Below are 20,978 nucleotides of genomic sequence, written 5' to 3' on the forward strand. Positions count from 1 at the left end.
ACCCCCAAGGGCATCAAGGCACCTTCAGTGTGAAGGAGGCAATATGAGAAGCAGGGATAGAACCTCAATGTGGCTGACTGAAAAAACAAAGTACCACCACACACACAAGGTCCCCCTCAAACCCCATGAAAACACAAGAGATGAAGAGAATTATCCAGCAGGACTCACCAGCTCCCCAAAGTGCTTCATGGCATATTCCAGTACCCCAGCAGCTGCTTCTGGCTGCTGCAGTTTATTGTTAATGCTGAAAAGTAAGAAGAGAAAGACCATTTAACACAGTTGGCAATTACCAGGGGCTGATACGAGCCTCTACTTGATAATACCAAACACTGTAATTTACAAATATCAATGGAACACCCTCCTTTTTCTTTAAAACTTTAAAGTGAATGAGTAGACTACATAAGATACAGTGTCCACATATTTGCTAAACATTAGGTGCACACACACTCTGCACACATTCTCAAGACTTGTTACACAAAACAGTGATTCTATATGATTATCAAGTCTAAACAGCAGCCTGCAAAGGGGGAAGAATAGATGCCAATAGCTTGAAAGGCATAATTTCTCAAACAGCTGCACTTCTTAAAGAGCTTTACAGTAGTGATTTTTTAATCCTTTCTATTAAACAGACCAGGAGCTCCTTTAAAAATCAGACTAGAGAAGAGCAGACAAATGTCACTAGGAACACAACAGCTGACTTCACAAAAACCTTGCAACCCTACTTCTTGTTCCATGTTTCACCTAATGCCTCTGTACTGCTACCAACCAGTACTGGTGTAGCTCTTTTGCTGCTTTTCAAGACCCTGTCACACTCCTGCCATCCCAACCAGTCCTCATTCTTTGCAAGGGCAGCTGAACTGTGTGAAGCTCAAAGCAAAGAGGCTACTCCTGAGCCTGGTTCTCCAGGACAGAGACATGATGTACAGCTCTTCTCTTAAATCATCTGTATTTTACATTGCTTTTCTGATCTGTCCAAAATGGCTCTGTCTGCACTTTGGCATTTACTGATCAGCACTTTTGCTAAACCCCAATTTAATGAGGAAATGAATTTTTTTATGAAGGTCCTGCTGTTTTATAAAGCTTATATACAGTCTCTGGCTCCTTGCTCTCCTCTTTCCCTAGTGGCACTGGAGAATAAGAAGGACAAGTGTTGAAAGCAGTGTCACAGCACCTGAGCATGCTACCACAGACCCAACAATCCAATATATAACACTAATTAACATTTGGAACGGAAACCATGTCACCTAACAGAGCAAAACATGTCAACTGAGAGCAATGCAAAGAGACTTTCACTGGTCTTTGAATATGCTACTGTAGATACAGGCAGCTTTCAGAAATGTCCCTTCTTACCTGTCACCATCAGAAAGATTGCACATTTTCCCCCTGTGAGAGGCCTGTTGGTCAGCAAGAGACAACAGAATCTCTAGCATTTAAAGGAGTGCTGTGAGCTGACAAAAGAGGGAACATTTTCAAATGAAGGCTGTATTTCTTCTGCCTGTGGAAGTTTCCTTTCCTGACAACTGAAGAACCAAGCTCCTTGACACAACTCTGGGTATCTGGGAAGGTCAAGTAAAATACTCTTGGAAACAGGACCACAGAATGGCTTGAGCTCAAATCAGGCTAAGACTGCACCATAATCCCAGTTCAAGAAGACAGGTGCCCAAAAATGGGAAGCACTTGAAATAGATCTATGGCTTTTCTTAGCAAGACAATCCAAGAGCACACTACCTCCTCACTTCCCAAGGGAAAGCCAGGCAGCAGTGCCTCATAAAAGTGATAAATGGCTGTCACATTTCATATCCTGATGATTTAAAGAGCCATTGGCAGACATATCACTTATAGCCTGTCAGACAGTTAATTACTTCCAACTTATCTCTCTTGTCAGCGCTTCCTGACACAATTGGCCGTTATCTTTAATTCTTCAACAATTAGCACTGCTCTTTTGCTGATGCTCCCTGGTGCACTCTATTACTCATTTTTTGTTTTGTACTTTCTTGGCTGTCTATAAGTAGAATTACATGTTTCAAAGCTGTCTATGGCTTGGTTTAAGCAAGGGGAAGGGAAAGAAGGGAAGGGGAAGAAGAAAGACTTTGATTTAAAAGAATACACAGCAGTAGATAAAATACTGTGCTGTCATTATTAATTATAAATTACTCTCTTGTAACAAATTATCTAGCCCACATAGTAAGTAAAGGTAGGTGGGCTTTTTATTAATATGGCTGAACATTCCCTGACTTACTTCTTAAGAATAATAAAACCTTGGTAATCACTCCACTGTTTTGCTGTTCAGTGTTACAGGCCGAGGGAAACACAATCGTGTGTGGGTTAAGTTCTGATCTTGTGTTTTGGAGTTGCTTGTCTTGAAAGACCTTGCTTTTCTGCTTTTTCTCAGCAGCTGGATTCAGTGTGCTCTGAATGTGGGAAGTATATTGGCAGTTCCCAAAAATCACTGCTACCAGAGCTGACTGGAATGTGTTTTCAGCAGCCCCACAGCTCTCTGCATACAAATCCTGCAGATTGTACTTCTCTTGGAAAACTATTTCCACATGGGGTCCTGTTAACACATTCAAAATAAATAACATTCTGTGCTTCCCTGCCCCTTCACCTTCCTACCCTTCAGGCACTGCCTGCCTCCCTGCAGATCTGATGAGCTCTGGGATCAGGCAAAGTCTTCTTAGACACAAGAGGTAAATTTTTCACCATAAGGACAGTCAAGCATTGGAATAGTCTCCCAAGAGAAGTGGTATATTCCCCCACATTGGACAGTTTTAAATCTCAGCTTGACAGGGTGCTGAGACACCTCATAGAAACTATAGTACTACCTAGAAAGGTTGGACCAGATGATCCTTGAGGTCCCTTCCAACCTGACATTCTAGGATTCTTAAATTCTGTAACACTCTTAAAGCACTGCAGAGCTGTTTTCAAGTTATGGTGCTGGAGTCCAGACAGAATGAACAACACTACAGAAAAGCATCCAGGCACAGGTGAGGCCCCAAAGGGCTGATATTCCAGCCAAAGTTGCCAGGGGGTTTTAGTCCCAGTGTTGCTGCTGGAAATCAGGGCAGTTTACTGGATTAGAATCAGGGGGATAGATTTCTCCTTGTATCTGGAAAAAGATAACTACAAAATCTTTCTGGATTAAGGGAGAAGGTGGGAAAACATCTCTTAAGAGAGAAACAATGCTGCTGGCTAACTCAGCAGACAGAAACTTAAGTCTTTGTTTACTGGGTGCCATCCTTGCAGTTGTTCCTGATTCAGGATAGTATGAAGTTTAACCTTAAGGTGAAGACCAGCTGCTCTCCATATTCACTGAGAGTAGAACACATCCATCTGTTCTTTTTTTTTTTTAAACACTAGAAAAAAAGCCACCATTACCACCTACTTCACTTGAAAGCTCTGCAGAAGGCTGTAAAAGATGAGTACCATCCTTACTTGGGAGATTTTAGGTATAGGTTTGGTAGGTCTTGGTTACATGTGTCACCCTTCAGGCACAACCTCAGCATTCAGCTGTGCTGACTGCTGGGGACTGGCAGAGCCTTCCAGTATTAATGCTCAAGTGAAATAATTCAGAATTATGTCTTTTAAATGCCACATGGACATACATAAAATACTCTGAAACTATTTCAAGACAGAGCTCTCCTCACAACTGCAGGCAGACTATTAAAAAAGTCCACAGAAATACTAAGATCATCTAAGTTACATTGATAAGATTTTGATATATTTTGAATTAATGCACTAATTTCAGTGCTTAATATCCACTATGTGATTCCATGTTCTAGAAAGTAAACAATGTGATTAGAAGAAAAAGCAACGTAAGATCCTTAAACTTTCCTTCAAAATGAGGATTAATTAGTTGCAAAACTGCTTTTCATCAATGAAGTTCTGCATGAGTTTGGCTCACCTGGAATCACTGCATAATTACATAATGCAGCACAGTAGAATTAAAATTTATGTCAATCACAATAACAAAACCACTAATTCTTATATTTCAAGTGCACAATCTTCAGCAGCTGTAAGGGGCAGCTGGATGAAGAAAGGAGACTGGCACAGAAAGCTTTGTGAGAAGACTTCAGTCCAAGATTATAGATAATTTACCCACCCATTTATTAATCAATATCCATACTGTAGCCAGGATAACATCCAATCCTGCTGTCCAACCCTAACCTATCTGTAGCACTTGATCATGGGGTATTAAAAAGTGACAACCCTTCTGATGAAAAGAATTTTGTAGGGATGAAATGACATGATAATTGGAAAAACATTACTATCCTTGGCAAACTTCCCAATACAAAATTCTCAGATAAACACCTTAAAACACTGAATTTTGTTAGTAGTGAAAGGTTACATAAGCCTACTGTTTGATTATTAAGATATCAAATAAAAATGTAAGTCTTGGATGTGCAAAGGACTTAAAATGTAGCACACTGATCTAGGGTCACAAAAAAACACACTGTTTAAGAGAAATATACTCCTGTTGCTTATGTATTTAGGCTATTTAAACAGAAACCAGACATGAACTAGGAATGAAAAACAATTTTACTACTTTACTGGATTCAGCAGGAAAAGCACTCAAATGATGGCCACAAACCCCAGGCACAAATGTCTAATGTTTACTGGAAATATTCTCTTTTACACAGTCCTGGAAGCTTTCTAGTCTTCCCTTATCTTTGAGGGTCTCTGACAATATTCTCTGTCACTCAAAATATATTAATTTTTCAAGAACTCAGAAGGAAGAGACTGGACTCTTCCCAATCTTCCCATAAAACAAACAAACAAACAAAAAAATTAACAGAGCCTTTTCAGGGGGTTCCAAGCATTTCTGTCAAGGAACACACATATTTCCTATTGCCAGAAAGCATCTCAAAACTTGCTAGAAAACCTTATTTTTGCAATAAAGCAGCTTGTGTGCACAGCCTAGAAAAGAAGCCAATTTTTATTTTTTTTTTAATTCAGTTTCCCCAAGTTTAACAAGCTTCTCTGTGTGACAGATTTTACCAACCTAAACCAAGCTTGTTTTTCCTTCTGAAGAAGTGCTGAGAGCTTGCTTGTGGGATTAGAAGAGGAAGGCACTGCTACTTTGTGGATACTTTGGGGAACAGATAATCCTCTGGCAAAAGGAATTGGCTTTGTTGGCCAGTGTCCCCAATTCTACAGTTTATCTGTGTTCAGGCATCCCTGAGTTCTTGGTTCAACAAACCTCAGAAAACAGCCAATTGCCCCCAAACAACTCTAAAAACCAGCCCGTTTCCATCATGCCACTACAAATTATTCCCATGATGGGAACAAATATGTCTGGACCAGCAAAGAGCTGTTTTCCATCAACAGTTGTGATGATTGACTCCTTACAGGCCAGAGTAGCAGCCCCCTTCAGCCTTTCAGCAAGGGTGCACTACGTTGCTTACAGGCATTAAAACTGGCCACATTCCCAATCTTGATGGAAATGCTTGCAAATTAAATAAAAACATTCATGAGCTTTGAAAGGAAAAGCAGTGAAAAGTGTTATAATAAAACTCTTTGCCAGCTCTGCTGTTCAGGGTGCAAAAGTTGTTCTATTATTTATTCTGTATTAACCACATTCCCTTTTCAGAGGAGAAAATGAAGAGCCAAGGAAGATATTTAGCAGAAAAAGTGAAGCACAGTGACAGTCTTTGTGTATTGGTAATGCAAAGAAAGGATACATGAAACAAAAAAGAAATCAGAAAAGATTGTAGGAAGTACCAGTGTTCTGTTTCTCAAGAGGCCCTTTCACTTGTTCCCCCTGTTCCTATATAACTGAAATGATTTACTATAATTAGGTGCCTTTTGATTTGACTTCACTAGGGATTTAGTGATCACTGTGAGCTGTAGCAGAGCCTTAGAACATTTATGATTATCTCCAAAGCCAGAGGTGAATGGTTTCACACTTCCTGGGAGGGGAAAGCAGCATTTCACAGAGCTTCAAAGAGGGGACTCCGATGAGCTGCCAGCTGAGCTGATGAGAACCTTTGCCAGCTCAGCAAGCACCAGGAATGTTGGATTCTAAGCATTTGCCAGATGCATACGAAGGGTTTTGCAATGACTGGCTACCAAATAAATTGCCACAGGGCACTGAGCATTTCTTCTTGTCTCAGCTTCACATACACCTGCCAGAACAGCTTCCCAGAGAAGACAGTCATTTCAACCCACCTCTGATTTAATCTGGCCCTCCAGGGACAAGAGATCTCTGGTTCTAATCATGTAATACTAATATACTTGAATTTGGTAACACCAACCAGTATTATAAGCACAGGGTACCAAGTTAAGACTCAGTTCTCCCAGCCACTTCAAACCTACATCATAAAGTCAAAATGGACTTGCTTCATGTTCTTGCCTGTAGGATCTCATCTTTTTAGCTACCATGTAACAGATTCTTTCCACGTATAAAATATAATGGAGAAAAACTAGGGCAAATGATACTCAATTTCTCTATCAGTAGTGGGGAAAAGGAAAAAATAGCACTAGGACCCACTCAGTAATCACAGAACTAGTTTCTCCCTATCAATTCCCAAAACTATCACCCTTTCCGAAATGTAACAGCATCCTGAATTCAAGCTGTAAGTACACCAGTATATAACAGTGGAACAGTTTACTACAGAAACTGGTTTCTTCATTTCCTACAGCTGATCTAACCTGGCAGTGACCAGAGTCAGTAACTATTGCTGCTTAAGTGACTACACTCAGATCTCCCTGCAACAGGGGAAGCTTCATCTTTCAAATACTCATCAAGAAGTCAAATTCCATTAAGGCTAAGGTCTCTGCCAAGAGAGATTTATCTGCCCAAATCTCTCTGTGCTTCCTCAAGAGTAGTAACAGGGAAGATTTGTGTTCTTTTCCATTCCTGCATAATGTGTCTGTTGTCACTCCCTTACACAGAACAAAGAAGTATTACCTCTGTTTTAAAACAGGTGAGTCAAAGTATACAAAATATAGATGGCCTGCCTTGGGATACACAAATTGGAGGCTAAAACCCTGGCTGGCTTATTTCTTACTAAATACTCCAGCCTAAAGAGGGGATTTGGAGACCTTTCTGCACTGTTTCATAATATCCATGGGCAGAGAGTTTGGCTGAATCCTGGATCCTGCCAAAATCTGTATCAAGAGGGAATGGACCTACAAGTGGCTCCCCTCTTTCACATCTGCTTCTCATGATGTGAGCATGTGTGAAATTCAGACTACAACAGCCAGATGAAAGAGTTACAGTGAGATGGAGCAGCAGCAGAATGGATTGGAGTCCTGTGTAACATGATGGGGTGTAAGCGGGGTGGCTTTTGGGGACAGAGGAGCCAGAGTTTGGTCTGTCCTAGTCTTTGTTCCAACTTTGACAAAAACATGTTTCTCATCACAGGAAGCCCGTGAAGAATTTGCCCCTGGGAATGAGAGAAGCTCCAGCTGGAAGAGGGCTCAGACAGGATTAGAGGCAGAACAAAAAGGTCAGGCTTTCATCCATGTGCAGTGGCACCTTCTAGGCTGAAGTATAAAAAGCAATTTTGCGATGGAAGGTTTCTGGAATGTCCGTGAAAACATGACAGAAGCCTAGGGTCTGCTGTGGAGGTATCCTCAGTACTTCAACCAAATTGTACCTGCATGTCCCATGTCACCAATGCCACACCACAGCCTCACCAGCTGACTCTACAGGCAGTGGTTTCTGCCTGAAGCACAACACACAGGCCGTCACCAACAACAGAACAAGACACTCACTCTGCCTGTTTGTAGATATCCAATTCTGACCTCCTCCCAAAGATCCCCTCTTCCTCCTCCAAGAAAATGCAGGTTTATGAAACATCAGTACTCATACTACACCCCTTCAGCAATTTGATGCTTTCATCTTCCTCAACATTTGCACCCTGTGGGGTGTCTCATCATTGTTCTGCAGTAAAACTATTAGCCCACCGTGGTGCAACGCAGAGGCAGAAACAAAGCATCAAGCTTCAAGTGTAACAAAGCTGAGAAGGAAGAGAAACTGCACCGAGAAATTGTGCTTCTGATTTCTCTACAAGTGGGTGTCAGATCAGATCAGCAAGGCTTTTCTGACCTTTTCTAATTAGGCAGAAATCCTGCAGCCACTGTGGATAAGCAAAAGAAGTCTCGATGGGTTAACATGTCTCAGTTGGGTTTTGTCCTCATTTGCTTTCTAAAAGCAGCAAGACTAGCTTTCTTTTGTCTGCTTGGACACCAAGAAGCTTTAATGGCATTTACCCCAGAAGCAGATACAAGGGCCATTTACTTCATTTGCATTTTATCTCTGCCAGTTATAATCAGAAACTTTGCAGGAAGATGCAAGAACCTACATGTTGGACAATTACAGGGTGGCCAGCCCATGGAGAAAAACTTACCCATAAAGATCAAGAACAAAAACCTGTTGCAAAAGGCTGCACCACTGCTGAAACAATTCTACTTTGGGATCAGTTATAATCAACTTTTGAACTGTTAAAAGATATAAAAGAGGTGACTGAAGACACCATCGCAGCCAGCTGATACCTGACCTATATATTCTGAATGTCTGAAGATTTACTCTTAACCTACACTCTGTGTAACTGTGGACTTTTCAATTATCCATAGATTTTCCTCTCAAAATCCTGGCAATAAACTGGCCTCTATAATCCTGGAGGTAGACTGAGCACATTGCCTGTAAAAAACCCCATCTCTTGTCCATTTTAAGTAGGCTGCCTTGGAGCATTACTTACTGTCCTTTTGCTTGTCCGCTGTCTGTAGGACAAGCATAGATTTTGACTTACATATTTTGTAGACTGCTTTACATCCCACCTTCAGATATCCCATCTCTGAAAACAACAGCACTGAATTCTAAAAATAAATAAATCAAAAAAATAAAATAGTGCAGAGACACTGGTGTCCAGAGACAGGAGAATTAGATGCTGAACTCATGATTTTGCTAAAATATTACCTACACTAAAAAATACTGCAAGCACAGACTTGCTCCCTACAACTTCTGGGAATGCATTTGTAGGACCTGCTGCAGCTAGAGCTACCTGCTAGGGAGTTACCTTCCTTGAACTTTTATAAACTCGACAGCCTTTTTACTTCCTGGACCTCTAATGCTCTTACTGAAGTGCCAGAACTAGTCACCAACAGGGCTACAATCCAATAGGCAGTAATTGCTGGAAACTCTCCTCATTTCCTAGCCCTCTCCCACACTGCTTCAAGACAGAACTGAGTGAAATCTCTCCCGCTCTCCCCAAACCTTCTTGGCTCAAACCTGTTCCAATTTCACCCTGTAAACACCTGATCTGAACAGATGAACTGGGAGGGGCCAGAAAGCTCTTCATAGCTTCAGGGGGTGGAGGTAAACAGAAAAATAGTATAAAAGATGCTTTGAGTCAGACTTCTAAAGTGCATAGACTCCCAACAGGAGGGGTCTGAAGAAAAAAAGTTACTTCATCAGGCTCCACCTTCAGAGATTCACTTCATTGGAAGAAAGCTAGGTACCAGCCTGCTGGAGCACTTGCAGAAAGTTTCCTACCTACCCCAGCTGCACTCAGACTACCCGCAGGCAGCTGGAAGTTTTCTGCTGCTCTAAGCAAAAATGCCAGCAAGACCTACTGCTCAGCTGGCATGGCTCTGCATTGTCACCGTGTCTGTGGCCATCTACCCAGCACTGCTGCAGAAGCCCCCCAAAAGGAGGACAATCAATGGGAACGCACAGTCCAAGCTGACAGGCTGCTGCGACGAGATGAAGGAGCTCAAGCTGCAAGTTGCCAACCTGAGCAGAATGCTGCAGGAGCTGAGCAAGAAGCAGGAAGGTGACTGGGTCAATGTGGTGATGCAGGTGATGGAGCTGGAGGGGAGCACCAAGCAGATGGAGTCCCGACTCATCGACGCCGAGAGCAAATACTCCGAAATGAACAACCAGATCGACATCATGCAACTCCAGGCAGCTCAGACCGTCACACAAACTTCAGCTGGTAAGGAGGGAGTTCCCAAGCTCCAGATGCACCTCTTAGTGCACAAAATGAACTAATGACTAGTGCTTAACGCTGGTATGCCCCACTAATGTGGTTAACAAGTCTGCACAGGGAATACTGCTGCTTTAAGTACTTCTGTAGGCAGGTGATGCTCAGAAAACTAGTTGGAATTCATCTGTCAACAGTCCAAAGATCCAGCTGTATTTCAATATCTGCATGTCTGCTTTCAGGGAGTGGAAAGACAGGACAGGGACTGGATGTGTACAGTGAGGAATTCTGTCTAATATTTCATTTTCTGCACCCCACAGTACCAATCCAAAAAGAAAATGAGCTGGCTTTGTCAGGGAATGGCTCAGGCAGCAATATCCTCTGAGTTCACAGAGGACTGACTAGGTGGTGGTAAAAGAATTAGAAATGCTCTCCAAGCATTACTGGAGATTTTTAACTGTATGACCAACCCTGAACCAGACTAAAAAAGTGATCCATTATTTGAATGATAATGCAAAAAAATGCAAGGCTGTAGATGATGAGAGACACTAGCTGTGATATAAGCCTAGCCAGAAGACAGTTAAATTCTTCTAAATTCTCTCTCCCCTGAGGGAAGCTTTCACTGCACGCAATGACTGCACAGGCCTGTACTAAATGTGGAATGCAGGTGCAGTTTGTAGGTCAGCTACCTGAAAAGCCACTTCTAGAAGAAACTCATTTTGGTTGACTTTTCTCTTAAAATGAAATTCCCTGCAACAAGCTTAAAACTTCCTTAAAAAGAAACTGCTATTGTCTGGGATCATTGGGTTTGCCAAAGGACTTCATCTGTTCTTTGGGTTTTTTTTAATGCAAAGGAAAATACTTAGAAGAATAATTTAGTAGTTAGATTTAGAAGTTCCACGTGGCTAGTTTTGACACAGCACTGTTAGTAGTAGATTTTAAACCTAAATTATACTATAACAATTCTCTTTGAAGTTGTAGTAAGGTTTGGGAAAAAAGAAACTGGCCCAGAAGGTTTTTAAAACAGGTGCATCTCACCTCACCAGGTAAGAGACATTTAGTCTGTATTAAATTGAACGCTGTCAGAATGGATGGGGCCTTGCTTCAGCTCCTTTCTCTTCCTCCTAAGAATAGCTGTGCATTTTACCATCTTCAAGTCAGCTTCTGCAGCAGCAGGACACGAGGCCTGCAGAGACAGATGGGCTGCAGCTAAAAGCCACCATCTCTGTCACAGGCTCTCGTGCAAAAATGTGCTGAGCAAATACACCTCAACTGCTAACCTGGCTAACCTGTTCAGGCACACAATCAAAACTGGCACCAGATAAGCCTTTATCTTCTGTAAGGACACACACACAGAGCAACTACACACCTTTTCACTTTCCAGCACAAACACACGCAGCAGCAAAGTGAAGATAAAGCAGAGATATTTCTTTGGACAGGAGAGCTAACAAAAACCAACCCCAAAAACCAAAAGAAAAGATTACAAAGTCTCAGTGCTACAACTTTTTTTCCTGATGCATGCATTGATCAAAACTAAACCATTTGCAGGAAAACATGAGACACGTGGAAGAGCATGGGAAGTCTTCAGTTAATAACTGTTTGTACTACAATCTAAGTTTTACAGAAACCACATTCAGGGGAGGAATTCTTGCTGTTCAGATTCTCACTTTCTGGTTCTGATTCAAGTAGATGCTGTCTATGACTGCTCATCACTTTACCAGAGGAACTACAGAATCTCTGGTGTTTACAAGCTACCACCTGATGAATTTCTGGGGAGTCCAGAACTGGAGGTAAGGATGCCAACTGCACAATATTTATTACATGTCTTTTCAAATCTAATCAAAGAAATACTGATCTACCACAGGGATGAGAAGAGCACGTACTGAGTTCTGACACCCTGCACTTTCAGTCAGCATCTTTCTGTAGGCAACCTTCAAGGAAGGAGTGTACATTGAAGAGCAAAAACAGAAAAAGAGTTAATTTAATATTTTTTTCCATGACTTTTAAACAAAAGAGGAATTTATTCAAGTTGTGAAATCTGGGACAATGTCTTGCCTTGTGTTAAGAGAACTGAACCTAAGCTACTGCCTTTTTTCTTGTTCTAGGTGTTCTGTGACATGGAGACAGATGGAGGTGGCTGGACTATCATCCAAAGACGTAAAGTTGGTTTGACATCTTTCAATAGGGACTGGAAGCAATATAAGGAAGGATTTGGCAACATTCGGGGAGATTTCTGGCTAGGAAATGAAAATATCTACCGACTTTCACGCCGCCCCACTGTTCTGAGAGTGGAGCTAGAGGTAATCAATGTGCTGTCAATTGCAGCAGCAAAGGGGTTTTTGTACAAAATTATTCTCTAGTAGCAGATACCATCTCCTCTCTCCACAGAACGTCCAAATAATTTGCATGTTTTAATTATAGGAGGAGGAGGTAGGACGGACCTAGTGATACATTCAAAGACAAGACAGAGTTATGTTCTCCAGCAGGCAGTCAGGAGGACAATCTATGTCTGCATACAGATTGTTTCTTAGGGAACGTGGGGGGCTTTGGAGAATCCTGCAGAACCCACTGCAGACAGAGATCAAACTGCTGACCACCTCAGGTTTAAAGATTCCTGATGATACCAGGCTGTATGGAATAGCTGACACCCTAGAAGGAAGGGATGCCATCCAGAGGGACCTTAACAGGCTGGAGAGGTGAACCTCATGAAGTTCAACAAGGCCAAGTGCAAGGTCCTGCACCTGGGCAGTACAACCCCAAGCAGAAATCCAGGCTGGGCATAGAATGGCTAGAGAGCAGTCCTGAGAAGGACTTGGGGGTGGTAGTAGATGAGGAGCTCAACATGAGCCACCAGTGAGTGCTGAAGCCCAGAGGGACAATTGTGTCCTGGGCTGCATCAAAAGAAGTGTGGCCAGCAGGGCCAGGGAGGTGATTCTGCCCCTCTACTCTGGTGAGTCCCCACCTGGAATGCTGTGTACAGCTTGGAGCCCTCAGCACAGGCAAGTCGTGGAACTGCTGGAGAGGGTCCAGAGAAGGGCCATGAAGATGATCAAAGGAGCACTGGAACAGGCTGCCCTGAGAGGTTGTGGAGCCTCCTTTGCTGGAGACATTCAAAACCCACCTGGACATGTTCCTGTGTGATGTGCTCTGGGTGATCCTGCTCTGGCAGGGGGGTTGGACTGGGTAATCTCTTGAGGTCTTCACCATGAGGGTAGGAAGGTGCTGTAATAGGTTCCCCAGGGAGGTTGTTGATGCCCCCTCCCTGGAGGTGTTTAAGGCCAGGTTGGATGAGGCTTCGTGCAGTCTGGTCTAGCAGGAGGTGTCCCTGCTTATATCAGAGAGGTTTAAGGTCCCTTCCAACCTTCACCATTCTATGATCCTATGATTCACAGAGATGTCCCATAAAGCTTTAAAGACAATGAGCCTTCTCTGCATCACTTCCTTGCAGCCTGTGTTCAAAAGTTTGCATTGCATTACTGCAAAACAATTTATATAGTCTACTGAAGACTTGGGTTTGACTTAAGACTAGTTTATAGCTGGTGCAGTAGCTTTGAGGGATGAGATGTGTAATGGAAAAAGAAGCTGAAAGCCTTTAGATCTGAAAGTCACTCTTTCAGAAAGGAAAAAAATTACTCGAGAGAGCACATTATGAAACAAGGATGTTGAATGCAAGAGCTGCACACCAGGTTTCCATACATATTGTTTAATACCAGTGCAGGTAAGACTTGGAAATATGATGTTTTGCTCTGGGAAGTTTCTTTGCCTTAACAGGTAAGTTTCTGCAGTCTCTGAGGCAGAAAAAAAACCTTGTGAAAAATATAGGACTGAGGAAAAAAAAAACAGGCAACGTGCACTGTATATGACCACAGATGGAGGAGTCTTTTCATAACTATTCTAATAGAACCTGCTTCTTCTTCACTGTTCTGTGGCAGGACTGGGAAGGTAACACACGCTACGCCCAGTACAAGCAATTCACTCTGAGCAATGAACTGAACAGCTATCGTCTGTTTGTGGGGAACTACACTGGTAACACAGGGAGGGATTCCCTCAGGTACCACAACAACACAGCCTTCAGCACGAAGGACAAGGACAATGACAAGTGTGTGGATGACTGTGCCCAGTTCCGTAAAGGTAAAACACACAAACACCTTCCTGTCCTGAGAGCACTGTCTGGGTCATTCGTAGAGAGCCCAAGATTCCCTTTTTCCAAGTAACTAGGAAATAGGATCTGGCTGGAAAATCGAGGGAGAGTTATGGAACACACACTTACCAGTTAATGTGGCAGTTAATGCTGATATACACACAGCCAGACTGTACAGTATAGATGTAGCAGCACTCTGCAGATGATTTAGTGTGTGCTCTCACCTACTGCTCCCCAGCTCCTCATGTGTATCCGCCAGATTATCTCAGCTGTGCAGGATGTTGTTCCTGTACATCTATAATGTTTTTAGTTTTTCTTATATTTTTATGAAGTTCCAAATTCTAGCATTAAGGACTTGTAATTATTATCCTACACCCACCTCAAGGTTCAGTCAGAATTCTAATCTTTATTCCTATTCTATTAAGAGCATCTAAGGAACCTACTCTCTTCATTCAAAGTATTATCTTTAAAAGATGTCTGTCAAAGATAATTGTCTTCACTGCATCTTGCCCCTTATTTTTTATTTCCTCACTGTGCTCCCACATGACATGCACATAAAATTATCAGTCTCAATAAAATAGCATGGTTTACTTGCAGTCTAGAAACCTTTTAAGCACCTTAAGATGCTCAAGCTAAGAACCCAAATTAATTTCTTATGCTAGCTTTCAGAGACAGAAACATACCAAGGAATTATTCTAAGAGGAATGAGCAACTAAATGAAAAGCTGCTGGGACTAATTTGACTATGTAACTGTAAAGTCTTTATGTATTTGTGTTCAGTTTTGAATTTACCTACAAACCCAGCCATAGGCTCCAGGGATTAAATGCTGCATTCTGATCACTCCTCAGGAAAGAGCACTAATTCTTATGATTAACATAAAACATACTCATTTTAAATAAATGACTCACCAGGAATCTATTCATTTGTTTTCTGAAAAGGTGGCTATTGGTACAACTGCTGCACAGATTCCAACCTGAACGGGGTGTACTACCGCAAAGGAGAACACACCAAGAACATGGATGGCATCACCTGGTACGGGTGGCACGGATCAACCTACTCCCTGAAGAGAGTTGAGATGAAGATCCGGCCAGAGGATTTCAAACCCTAGAGGGAACCAGTATCTGATTGTACAGCGAGATGATGCCACTGCACAGAAGGTGGGCAATGGACAGCTCGAGAACAGCCAAATAATCGTTCATTTCGTCTAACATGTGCAACAGCTTCGTTCTGAGGATGTGCACACGCAGACACTAAGGTACATTAAGCACCAGCCACAGCCACTGGTGTTGCCAGGCCTCAAACTTATTTCCTCCTCTTCAGGCTCTTTCCAAAGGGAAAAATACTGTGTTAGGATAGGTTAGAACAGAATGCACTTACAGCACCTTCAGAAAACTTTTGGGTGTGTTTCCACTAGCATTGTGACTGGTGGGCTGCCTTACATTAACCAGCCAGGCAGGGACAAAACAACAAAACAAGCAAAAAACAACAACAACAAGAAGCCTAAAAGCCTCCTTGTTGCCTCTCCTCAGTGTCCAAGAGCAACTGCTAAGTAACTCCTTCCAAGGGGGACTCAAATCATAAAAATTACATTCTTATTTCAAGCCAGAGGAACCAATCAGGAGCGTCCCTGATGCACCTTGCTTTAGTGTATAGGATGTGGTTTACATTGCCATAGGGGGAAAAACAAAACTCAAACATTTTGGATTAATTAATACTATCCAGGTTCTCTTATGAAGTTTCACTGCCATCTCCTGCTGCTGCCTCAAATACATGTCCATAGAGGGCTGTAGCCAGCAGATAGCAATCCTAGAGGAAAGATTTGGCCCAAGTACTCTGTGATGTTTATTCCTACCGACTGTACCTAAAGGTTGATAAAGTAGAAAACAACTTTCTTGGCTGCCACCAAATTACGTTCTGGTACAGCAGGTTAGCAAAAGAAATCCAGACCCAGCCAAAAACCTCAACTCCAACACTTAAAACCCCTGTATCCATGAAGAAATCACTAGTACACACCAGAGAATCCATAAATGGCAAAAGTTATTCAAATGTAAGAGAACATTTGCTAACATATCATGCTGAGTATTATTAAAATCTGTTCTGAAAACTATCCCAATTTTACAAGTTATCTAGAGATGCAATATCAAAAATCAGCATGTTTCTCCCTTACATAGCACAGTGTTAAAAATAACAGTTAAAAAAGAGACTCCTCCTGTAGCAATACGGTTGTTGGAATATAATGGAAAAGTTGGTTATAGTTAATATATCTATTTTTATTCACCTTAAAGAGAGTTTGAATTAATTTAAATTGTTCAGTCTTGTGTGAAATGTGAGATAAAGGTGTCTCAGAGTTGCCTTGCATATTTTTGGCTATTCATACTGTAAATTTCAGCTGTGTGGAACTATAGTTGGAACCATTTTAACTGTGGTCTATAAAATGGATTTTTAAAGGTTTCTACACTTTTTCATTTCTAATAAATTGTCTTTCATTTTTAATTCTGCTTTACTCAAATTTTTTGCTCCTTAACTTGCTTTTTGATACACAAAGAAACAGCTGCACAAGTGACTGAGGCCAGGAAAGGGAATACACTGAGTTCTGTATTTTCCCCAGGACAAAGGATGAAAGAACAATAATGGGGAGGGAACCAGGAAAGCACAACTTCAGGGAAGTTGGAGGGCTGAAAAATTCACTGCACACAGACAAAGCTAAATTCTTCTCAACCAAGATCAAGCTGTCCATCTCAAATGGTAGAGTTAACACTTCTGTAATATGAAACTAAGATTAAAGTTTTAAAACATAGTTTAGTACCAAATCCTGTGCAGGCATTGCAGGCCAACATCCTTCTTGCTGACACATCTCAGGAAAGAATACACTCTTGTTATAATACCTTCTATTTGACATATGAAGAATGAGACCAACCTAAGCTAGATGAGGGGAATTTTATGAGAAATTCTGATTAAGAACTGCAGCTTTCCTGGCTTATTTATACGTAGGTGTAGAAATCTCTCATTCACCTTACAGCCATGCTGCAACATGCCATATTGGACTTGAAGGGTGAGAGGTGGATATCAGAAGAATCTGCTTCTTCCTACACAACTTCCCACAGCTTCTATCATAATTTTAACTTGATACTAGAAGGGCAGAACTCAGCAGCTAGGAGTGTACAGCTGCAAGCTGGTTAGCAAGCCTGCAACAATGTCTGTGGCAAAGACTGAAATCATAAGAATTGTCTAGATTAATCCTAATGGTGTCCTCAATTGTGTACTGATGTAAGAGCAGAAGTCTCATCAGTTGTGGTCCTACCTGATGAGAGACTCCAGAATGGCTGGGGTGGGACCCTTTTGAAATTCCAGCTCCTTGTAGTGCAGGGCCTTGGCATATGCTCGACATTTTGCAGCTCTTTCCCCCAGGAGGACAATGCCATTATCATCTCTCAAAGGCAGTGGACCCTGGGTAGAAGCACATACATCAAAAGCAGGATGAGTATAAAAACGAATAAAGTATAAGTGAACTCTTTCCACAGACTAGACACCAGCCAGCATTAGAAATGAGTAGCCTAACAGTATCTCTACCTTGTCACTGTGTTCCATGAATTCTGCCAAGTTCAGCAGTGTCTGGGTGACTTCTGCAATGTCCTGAGAGGTCAGGGCCAATTCAATGCTTCGGATCAGCTCATCCTGCTGGTCCTCATTCAATTCAGACCAGCACGAAACAAAAGCAGCATTGAAGAGATCTCTGAGGAGGAAAACAAAAGAGAGTGAGAGGTGGGGATTCATCATTCACGATAAAAAGTCTGTTTGACAGTGAACTTGCCTTCGTTTTCAGAGAGCTACAAAATGCATTTAAATGTCTACCTGCAATAACTTAGTGGAACTTGCATTTTAAAAATATGTAATAGGGTGAGATAGTACAAGTATAGCAAGTATTTTAGGCTTGGCCAAACTCTTTCCAGCAGCAAGGATGCTCTTCTCTTGAAGAACCAGGTCTAAGTCTGTCTTAGATCACAGGAGAAGGTAGTGAAAAAGATTATTGTACACGTCTCTGGACACACATGCTGCAATACTTGTGTTTTCTGTACTCACTGGAGGACTGCAATAGTTTGCATTAGTGGCACAGCTTGAGAAGAAGAAAATGTGATGAAAACCAGATATAGTGACAGTCCTTGTCACTGCCAGTAGTGTGGACAAATGCTGTGGGATGGGTTTGAGGCACAGAGTGTACATGGAGGACACCAGCATTACCTCTGCCTGCCTAGGAACTGCTGACTTCTCATCATGCTGTTTGCTCTTCTATTTAAAAAAATTATAAAATGCACCCTAAGACAAAATTAACTCAGGAATGAACACTTCTCTAATAGCAGTAGGCAGATTCATATGAACACTTGTCATCTCAGTGCATAATTGAAATGAGATAAACGACTGCTTACAGAAACTCAACGTTTCTCCAGACATAGTTGCAAAAGGAATACAGCTCTGTGGCTTACTCCACTCAGAGACACTTTTATTCACCCACAGTAGATCCTCAAAACTATTTCATACTTTGCTGTTTTTTCCAGCTTCACTTTTATGTGCCTTATGGCACTTCTAGGCTAATATGCTGAATTCCAGTGAAAGATTTTGTGCACATCACAGAGCAGCCAACTAGGCAGGATGGAAATGAAATCAAGCTGCCAGCTATTTTATTTGTCCCAAAGCAGGAACTATCTCTATTTATGGAACCTAAGAGCTTTTAAGTAGCTTTCTTTTTCATTACAATATCTGGCTTGCATCTGCAATTTCAAATGATCTGATAAAACCCAGAAGTACCCTACCGAGCCATGGGATTATATGCCTGAGCCAGGGCCCAGCATGAGCGCAGGGATGGTGAGGAGGAATCTTTCAGGAGCTCCAAACTCAGTCTTCTTAACCATTCCAACCAGTCATCTTTGGAAACTCTTCTTGCTGCTCCCCAGGCCTGCAGTAGAAAGCAAGGCAATTCAACTACCAAATGAAGCACTATCCAAAAGCAGCAGAAACCCATCAGCATGCAGCATTACTTTTTTACAAATCGCGTGGCTGAGATTCCCTTTTCAGTTCCCTGAAATCTGTTCCCTTTACCAGATAATCTGTAGTACTTCAGTCTTACTTCTAAGAAATCTTCTCTAAATGTATTGCTATCATGACATGCCCAGTATTTAACAGGAATAATTATTTCCTGACAAAAATACATGAAGAGCTAAAGCCACTGTCGAAACAGCTTAAAAATACTCCACTTGTTTAGAATTTCATGTTTAAGTCCAGCATTTTCATATCAATCCATCCCATTCCTGAAATGAGTGCTATGTACATGAACCATTCAAATTAGCCAGTGCTTAGCTATTAAGTTCTACACTGGCTTCAAGAGAATATGTGACTAAGATACAAGAGAAGTGGCTGACGAAAAAAGGCAGAGGCTCTGAAATAGATGTCTCTAGAAGCTACAGATGATTCCTTTTGATCTAGGAAGTTTGGTTCATACTTCACATAAGACAGTGTCAAGACTACATCACAGCCATGAATGCTCAGACAATTCAGCTGCTCCTCCTATATTTAAGGTTGCTTAGCATCTTTTATTTTAAAGAGAGCCTCAGGTGCTACTTTGACCTCAGTTTTGTTCAATATTGGCAAAAGAAAAGAGATGTAAATAAATGCATTTTAGATGCACTGGAAAAACTCCTTAGATGTGACACAATAGCTCCTGCCTTCAGTATCAAACTTCAGTGCTCTAGTCTTACCTTCTGCAGGTTGATGGTGCTAACATGTAATTTTTTCATGGGACCTGTTTCCACAGGACCACTGGCCAAGGTTTCTCCCTGGTTGCTTCTCAACATTCGGTGCTGATATATCAGGGGATCCTCTTCCTCATCAGCAAGAGTATAGCCCTACAATAAATGGTTTACAAAATGAAGATCCCACCCACACATAAAACAGGAATTTTCTACAAGCCAAATGGATTATAAAGAACTACAGAGAAAAAAAAATATTACACTGGCTACAATTCTAAGCTACTACCTAAAGTTTGCAGTGATTTTTCTATAGGAAACAGCTGATACCAGTTGACAATATTTTTCCCAGTGCAATCTCAAAGTCTCCTTAAAAAGCTGTCCTTAACACACCAAGACAGCAACAACTGTTCTTCATTTTATGAGCAACTCCAAGTGAAATTTCCAGCTACATCTGTTTCAACAAAAAGCCCTTCTGAAAGCCATTATATACTTGTCAACTCACCTTGACAATTCTGCAGATAAGAACATCATAGCGTTGATGGTTAATTCTGTGTCGCACCAGCACTTTGTTCACCATTGGGATAAAAATCTGGTACTGTACAGGAAAATGCATCAAAAGCTGGTTACTCAGTCTCACCAAGAGCAGTAAAATTCCACTTTTGTTTCACTAATCTTATAAGAAACCTATTCTGAAAGTCTGATTTCAGTAACTCCCAATAACAGAGACAACTAAGAGAAGAAAATCTGTTTTCTTTAAAATGCAGAATGAGTGCATTACAAACGTTCAACTTTTAAGCCTTGATCTCTGGGACAGTCCCTCCTTGTAGGAGCCTTCAAGCCTGAAAAGAACATTTACCTTCTTTCCCAGCTGGAACACCAGAGAAGAGAGGGTGTCCATTGCAGTTGTTCGTAGCTCAGGGCTCTGGTCCAGCGTTCGCACGATGGGGTGAATTATCCTTGAAGCATAATCCGTGAAATCCAGGGACTCTGTCAAGCGATCCACTGTTTCTAGAGCAGCCCTAAAGTCAGGGCAGAAAGAAGGGAGGACTTATCTTTCATGGTGTAAGGCAGGAGAAACGAGATGTAAAAATACCTAAGTGATTCATGTTCAGTCCTCCTAAGCATCAAAATTACCAGGAGAAACAAGTCACCAGAGCTGTTAATGCAGCT

General features: G+C 41.7%; 2 protein-coding genes across 3 annotated transcripts in view; one reads left to right on the forward strand and one right to left on the reverse strand.

Moving 5' to 3' along the window:
- MTOR (mechanistic target of rapamycin kinase) overlaps positions 1-20,978 on the reverse strand; it is a 64,648-nt gene that overhangs the window by 28,096 nt on the left and 15,574 nt on the right. For both annotated transcript variants that reach the window (XM_051637324.1, XM_051637323.1), the window contains 7 exons: positions 20,665-20,827; positions 20,311-20,403; positions 19,818-19,964; positions 18,876-19,018; positions 17,638-17,800; positions 17,369-17,514; positions 169-244 (listed from right to left, as the gene is read on the reverse strand). In XM_051637324.1, coding sequence (XP_051493284.1) covers positions 169-244; positions 17,369-17,514; positions 17,638-17,800; positions 18,876-19,018; positions 19,818-19,964; positions 20,311-20,403; positions 20,665-20,827 — 931 coding nt within the window. The remainder of the gene's footprint in view (positions 1-168; positions 245-17,368; positions 17,515-17,637; positions 17,801-18,875; positions 19,019-19,817; positions 19,965-20,310; positions 20,404-20,664; positions 20,828-20,978) is intronic.
- On the forward strand, positions 9,560-15,175 carry ANGPTL7 (angiopoietin like 7). Its single transcript, XM_051637333.1, has 5 exons — positions 9,560-9,938; positions 11,616-11,716; positions 12,032-12,226; positions 13,859-14,057; positions 15,006-15,175. Exons 1-5 carry the CDS (start codon positions 9,560-9,562, stop codon positions 15,173-15,175), a joined length of 1,044 nt encoding a protein of 347 aa, XP_051493293.1.

This window comes from Apus apus, chromosome 20 (genome assembly GCF_020740795.1).
Source record: "Apus apus isolate bApuApu2 chromosome 20, bApuApu2.pri.cur, whole genome shotgun sequence".
Classification (NCBI taxonomy): domain Eukaryota; kingdom Metazoa; phylum Chordata; class Aves; order Apodiformes; family Apodidae; genus Apus; species Apus apus.

Excerpts from the sequence above, each read along its gene's own strand:
- ANGPTL7 (XM_051637333.1), top strand. The coding sequence starts at position 9,560 with ATGCCAGCAAGACCTACTGCTCAGCTGGCATGGCTCTGCATTGTCACC. Across the intron at positions 9,939-11,615 it reads CGTCACACAAACTTCAGCTG|ATGCTGTCTATGACTGCTCA; the intron begins GTAAGGAGGGAG and ends TGATTCAAGTAG. Across the intron at positions 12,227-13,858 it reads TTCTGAGAGTGGAGCTAGAG|GACTGGGAAGGTAACACACG; the intron begins GTAATCAATGTG and ends GTTCTGTGGCAG.